Source organism: Narcine bancroftii, chromosome 1, assembly GCF_036971445.1.
Source record: "Narcine bancroftii isolate sNarBan1 chromosome 1, sNarBan1.hap1, whole genome shotgun sequence".
NCBI lineage: Eukaryota > Metazoa > Chordata > Chondrichthyes > Torpediniformes > Narcinidae > Narcine > Narcine bancroftii.
The window spans coordinates 279,079,259-279,085,974 of NC_091469.1; the positions used below are offsets into that span (position 1 = coordinate 279,079,259).

Below are 6,716 nucleotides of genomic sequence, written 5' to 3' on the forward strand. Positions count from 1 at the left end.
AAAGATCACACACCACTTGCCACACTCATCACCACTTCTCACCACTCTTTCCTCCTTGCCACACCCTCTACTCCCTCCTTGTTGATAGAAGTTACACGTGAAAGATCACACACTACTTGCCACACTCATCACCACTTATCACCACTCTTCTCACTTTGCCACACCCTCTACTCTTCCTTGTTGGGTAGAAGATACACACGTGAAAGATCACACACCACTTGATTCAATGACTGTTTATTTTCACTCTTATCATACTCCTGAATGAAACCTCTCATGAGTAAAATAATGTAGCCTTGGCTCGATTCTAACTGATCTCTCTCTTACTCTGTAATCTGTATTTTTTACTTCTGCACTATGAATGGGTTGAGATTGCACACCAAATGAACCGACTCATTGTGTCTCAGCACATATGTTGGTAAACTTGATTCGAGAGATTTTTTTCCTCAGACTTTCAGATACTTCAAGACCATTTGGACTCATGGCTTTGTTTTGTTTATTGCAGCTGTCATTATTGGAGCGGTGGTAGGAACAATTCTGGGTGCGCTTGTCATAATCGTCTTGGTGCTGCTGCTTTTCTGGTGGAAGAAACGGTAAGCTGTCCCCTGGATGGTGTGTCTGTTGGGTTTGTGTCCTGTCATCAATCAGATAAGATAACTTGTAAGAGCTGATTCTCTGGATTTGCAGAAAAATGAAGTGTCTGCTCACTTAAATTTAAACCCATTTCCCAGATAAATGATTTGAGCAGTTACATGCAAAGGTAATTCAGACAAATTGTTTTAGGGGGTTGATTTGAAGTGGTTCTAAGTTAAGTTCACCACATGTACCCAATTTATCTAGACCTACTGGATCTCTGTACACACAATAGAAAGATCAATATGAACATTTTTGAACCATGGATATTAGCAAACTGCCTCAAGTCTTTCTTTTGCATCACTTTTAATTTTCCTTGTGCCTTGGTGATCTGCATAGAAATGCTAATCAGGATTCAACCTGATTAGAACAAAGTCAGCAGGACTGATTATATTCCTCTCAACCTTTTGAAATGGTTTGACATGGTCTTTTTTAATTGCTGCTTGGCAATGACTTAGACAGGGGTTCGTTTTGAATGTATTGCGGTAAGTTTAACACCACTGATTAATAACATAGCTGGCGTGAGTCAAGCTTAATCACCATCTTGGAATTGATTCGATGATGATGACTTTCACAATCCGAAAACCTTTTATGCCCTATGGGAATATTCATCCAATGAAACAATGGCATAGTACTTGCCTGTAAGAAGTTTGCCTAGCCTCCATCAAAACCTTGCCATGTTGCAGTGGACGCGACACAAAGCTATTTTGAATTAATAAAAAAACAGCATGAAGCCCAAATTGTGAGAGAATTGGGCTACTCTATAAATTATTAGTGTAGCCATATTTTTGACTACCTTAGGGTCAAAAATAGACTTAGATTCAACGAAAAGGTGAAGTGTCCCCAGTTTGATTGTGGAAATGGAGACACTGGATTATTTGAGCATTTAGATGAATAGCTGACTTTCTTTTTGGAAATGGAAAGGCTGGGGGGGGGGGGGGTGATAATTTTGCAATATTGGGGACGCTGAAGATACTGCAATAATGTTGAAATGGCAATCTATTCCTGTGATAGTACAGATCTATCACCAATGTACATAGTGTATATAGTTACTGTATCTAGACTGTGCTTACAGCAATTGGCTGAGAGCTAAGCCATGCCTATTGTCTGGGCCTTAAAGAGTTGTGTCCCTAGCCAGGTCGGATCATTCCGGACTGGTCGGCCACCTGTGAAGAGCTCCTGTCTTTTGCTAATAAAAGCCTTGGTTTGGATCAACAAGTCTTTGATTTTTTCGACGAGCTCTACAATTCCACCTTATCTAGAACAGCAGAACCCACAGAATATGGGTTCCTTTTAAAAATGGGTTGGAGGGGGGGTGTATTCGAACCAATCCTCAGTACTTTATTTCTGTTAGTTGTGATAAATATATTGCAAACCTCCTATAGAATTTGCAGGCTGTCAAATAATTATACATTCACATACAAAATCATTTTAGGATATGTTATATGATAATATGAAGCATAACATATTCTAGTCAATAGTGATTTACTCCCACTGTTAATCAAGAACTCATTTGTTAAATGCAGTGACCTTTGAAGGCAAAATAGAGACTATGGTATTACTCTGAAGAACCTGTCTTATTTACCTCTTGTTTCTGTCTATTCACAGAACAAAGTCCAACAAGAAGGATTTAACTCAATTTCCAATCTCAAATCTCAGGTAACTTTTGGGTAACCCAAGACAAGGACTGACACCACTCCTGCAGACAATCTTTTAAATTGAAAAGAACTTGAACATAGTTTTAATTTTCTGAAAAAATTATTAATTAGAATGGCACATGAGGGGGTGATTATTCAAATCCAACACCCAGTATATGTTGACAGGATTTCAAGGTTTGAGTTACAAGGAAAGGTTGTGCAGACTAGAGCATTTTTTCTCTGGAGCGTAGAAGATTGAGGGGGGACTTGATAGAGGTGTTTAAGATTTTAAAAGGGACAGACAGAGTCAATGTGGATAGGCTTTTTCAATTAAGAGTGGGGGAGATTCAAACTAGAGGGCATGGTTTAAAATTGAAGGGGGAAAATTATAAGGGGAACATGAGGGGAAATTTCTTTACGCAAAGGGTGGTAGGATGTGGAATGAGCTTCCGGAAGACGTGGTTGAGGCGGGAACATTCATTACATTTAAGGATAGACTGGATAGTTACGTGGAGAGGAGAGGACTGGAGGGGTATTGTCCGGGTGCTGGTAGGTGGGACTAGGAAGGTGGGAATTTGTTGCGGCATGGACTAGTAGGGCCGAACTGGCCTGTTCTGTGCTGTAAGTGGTTATATGGTTATATGGTTATAGTGTGGAGTTTTTATGTGGCAACATAAATAAATTAAGGGGAAGAAAGATTATAATTGTACTAATATAGCTAAGGTTAAGGTTGAAGTGTAGAAGCATTCAGAGATACTGGCTGATGAATAAGAGTGGACTTGAGAAAGAAGTAACTAAAAGACCTCCTCATAACAAAAGGGAATTGGCAAAATGTTTTAAAACAGTGGTTGGACTGACATTACAAAACTAAAAAGGGTGTAATGGGAGGCTCTAACTTTCATATCTTCTTTGGCTTGGCTTCGCGGAGGAAGATTTATGGAGGGGGTAAAAAGTCCACGTCAGCTGCAGGCTCGTTTGTATTGATAAGAATAATACATGCAAAAAAATAATGTTTTTTTTTAACACAGTCAAGGCAGTTTTTTTGATTTTCATCTGCAAGAATGTTGGGTGTAAAAATTACAAAAAATTAGTAAATGCAGAATTATTTAATAATTTTAAATCTGATATTGTTAGAATTCTGCTTGCAGCAAAATCATAAGGGATATGAAATCAACCAGGAAATTGGATTTATGATGCAGTTCATTTATAATTTAATTGAATGGTGCAAATAGGTTGGAGTAGGCGATAAAACTTAAAGTAGACCTCAACAAAATCTAACCACAATCAATTCAAGTAAACCCTAAATTTGTATTTTAGTACTCCAATGCACGTAGTGTGCAGAAGGTGCATGATAATATGAGGAAAATTTATCCTGATTTGGATAAAATAATTAGCTGAGCAATCTCAGGACCTGACCCCAAATGTTCAATCAGAATGTACATCAGACTGGAGCTGAACCCAGCAAAGGTGCCATCAGGCACTGGTCATGCAGTGAGACTCTTGGTCAATCAACCCACATGTGTAACATTGCTCAGACACCAGTGATAGTCTGAGTGCAAACAGTATGCATCCAGTTGCTTTATAACAACAGACAAATGCTACTTGACCATGGGTGATATACAATCACCATCTTTTAGCTGGTCTGTTTAAGTTACCAGTCACAATAAAGAACATACCTGGGGAAGGAAGACCACTTTACATGTTTCTGCATCCCTCTGACATAGTGATTTCACAATGTGCCTGAAACTGAGAAGCAAACTGAAAAGTCACTGCATGATGTGACTCCAGGAAAGACACAGGAATTACTTTTATAGAAAATAATTGTTAATTTATCCTTCCTCAATGAACAACAGACACACTATAAAGTGACACTATATTTGTTCTGTTAATCCTCTCTACATGGTCAATGTCACTGTTGACTTTATTTTGCAAGAATGTCAAAGGTATTCAAAGATACTCAAAATTAGAATTTATTGTCATGAACATGTCACAAAATTTGTTGTTTAGCAGCAACATTGCAAATATTACTATAAATTATGTTTAAATAATAAATTAGTGCAAGAAAAGAAAATGAGGTGATGTCTGAGGTGTCCAATCAGAAATCTGATGCCCAGGAGAAGTTGTTTTTGTGCTGCTGGGTGTTCATCTTTAGGCTCCTGTACCTCCTTCCTGATAGTAGAGTGAAGAGGGCGGTGGGATCCCTGAAGATAGAGGCTGCTTTCTTAAGACACCACCTCTTTTAGATGTCCTCGATAGAATGGACTGGTGCCCGTGATGTCACAAGCGGAGTTCACAACCCTCTGTTGTTTTTTTTCCTGTCCTCTGCATTGGCACCTCAATACTAGACAGCGATGCAACCAGACAGAATGCCCTCCATGGTAAACCTACGGAAATTTACAGGAATCTTTGGTGATATACCAAATCTCCTCAAACTCCTCACAACGTGTAGCCACTGGTGATTGCATCTACATGGAGGCCCCAGGACAGATCTTTAGAGATGTTGTCACCCAGGAATTTGAAGTTCTTAACCATTTCCACTGCCAACCCCTTGATGAGGACTGGTTTGTGTTCTCCTGATTTCCCCTCCTGAAGTCCACAATCAGCTCCTTAGCTTTGTTAGCATTGAGCAAAACTAAGCAAAAATTCATTATTACTCATGAATAACTGAAAGGAAAATAGATAAATAAATTATTAGGAAGGAAATTAAAGTATCAATGTATTTAAGATGTCTTAAAGGTAGATATAAAAATGGAGAACAGGAACCAGAGAGTTCCTGCATGTGTAGAGAATTGTTTGGCAACATAAAAGCCAAAAATGAGTGAAGTTGGAGATGCACAGACAGCCACAATTATTGTAATAAACTTGTGTAGATGATACATGTGGAGGAAGTTGCATTGAGTGAGAAAAGCAGGGCCATGAAATAATAATAGTTAATAATAATGAAAGAAAAAGAACATCAAACATAGAATAGTACCATACAGGAACTAACCTTTGGTCCCACTTTGTCTGCAGTAACCAAGATGCCAGTTGAGGACATTATGGAGTTGCATCCCAAGAATCTGTTCTACATTTCTGTTCCTAAGATCCCCTACCATTAACTGTATACTTTCCTCTTATATTTGACCTTCCAAAATGCAACACCTTGTACTTTCCCAGTTTGAACTCCTATCATGATATTAAAAATGATAACAAAGAATTAACTGATGTTAAAAAGAATTTTAAATTAAAGTCGTTACCTACTCGATGCCAATTCAGTCAATAAAGTCAGGCCTTAAAAGCAGAAGCAAGTTGATGCTGACTGATGTACTGGAAACAAATGAAGGTATTCCTTGAGATTTGTGAGCTAGATCAGTACATGTTGGAATATTTGCATCCGGGGGAGGAAATCAGCAAATTCTTGGACTTCGATTCAGCAGAATTTAGAGCTTCTCATTGCTAAGATGTAGCATTGCAGGAACAAGAATGTCAAGGGCAATGTGGTAAAGAGAGCAGTTCTGCCATCCTCTCAACCACCAATTTCCTGGCATCCAAACATGATTCATCCTGATGGAGACATGAATATGCAGAGAATAGAAGGATATCTGTCATATGCAAGCAGCAGAGCTTCATTTTGACTTTGGCATCATGTTCAATGCAGATACATGGCCAAAGAGCCTGTTCTTATCCTTACTATTTCTAGGTTCTAAGTTCAAATATTAAAGTAAAAATATCTTTAAATAATTGTAATATATTGGTTAACAATTAACTCTTTCTCTTTCCCTTTCAACAGGGTAGTAAGGAAGTAAGTATAACTCTTAGTTTTTTAATTTGGTACCTTTTCCACACTGCACAGTCAAGTTGCTTGCTGTCATGTCTGTGGGCAGTAACCACTTGACAAAAATCTAGGGACCATTGAACTAATTTGAGAGTGTCAAGCTGGTGAAGGGCATGAAAGGGAACTGGGGAAAGAGTGAGAAGGTGCAAGTCGATATTACAATAGCTTTATGAAAGTACATACCTGCATGTAGAATGAAGGTCTGTAAACGCTGGATGCCATTATACAGGTGACTCCTGTTGTCATGGTTGCTTAGGTTATGGAAATCTGTTCTTACAGAATTCACAAATCAAAACCCCAAAAATTTGAGATGCTGAATAAAATCTGCATTCATAGAGTTTGTGTGGGGGGGGGGGGGGGGGGGAAGAAGTGCATAAATTAACATTTTAAATTTGCATTTTTTTGTTACATGGGCTGATGACATCTTCACATTATGGAAAAATCAAGATAAGGCCCGTTTTTGAACAATACAAACTATCTTTCCCTTCCCATCCCCCATCTCATAATATAAGGGTCACCTGCATCGCATGCTTCATGGATTATGGAGGTTTCATCTTTTTCATTTTACCAGTGACATTTCGGTGTGATAAGATTCATGTAATTCTGGAATCCACTCAGCATGCCATACTGTAAGT

General features: G+C 38.5%; 1 protein-coding gene and 1 long non-coding RNA gene across 5 annotated transcripts in view; one reads left to right on the forward strand and one right to left on the reverse strand.

Moving 5' to 3' along the window:
- Positions 1-6,389, forward strand: part of LOC138744444 (receptor-type tyrosine-protein phosphatase eta-like) — a 171,630-nt gene extending 165,241 nt beyond the window's left edge. For all 3 annotated transcript variants that reach the window (XM_069900620.1, XM_069900630.1, XM_069900639.1), the window contains 3 exons: positions 503-590; positions 2,239-2,289; positions 6,037-6,389. In XM_069900620.1, the coding sequence (XP_069756721.1) occupies positions 503-590; positions 2,239-2,289; positions 6,037-6,052 (155 nt within the window). In that variant the 3' untranslated portion in view covers positions 6,053-6,389. The remainder of the gene's footprint in view (positions 1-502; positions 591-2,238; positions 2,290-6,036) is intronic.
- Positions 219-5,757, reverse strand: LOC138744453 (uncharacterized). Of its 2 annotated transcripts, none has more exons than XR_011345546.1 (3): positions 5,508-5,757; positions 3,944-4,013; positions 219-631 (listed from the first exon to the last, which is right to left on the reverse strand). It is a non-coding gene; the product is annotated as an uncharacterized lncRNA (long non-coding RNA). The 2 variants fall into 2 exon arrangements; XR_011345542.1 differs by having other exon boundaries at positions 5,504-5,756.
- Positions 6,390-6,716: the final 327 nt, after the last annotated feature.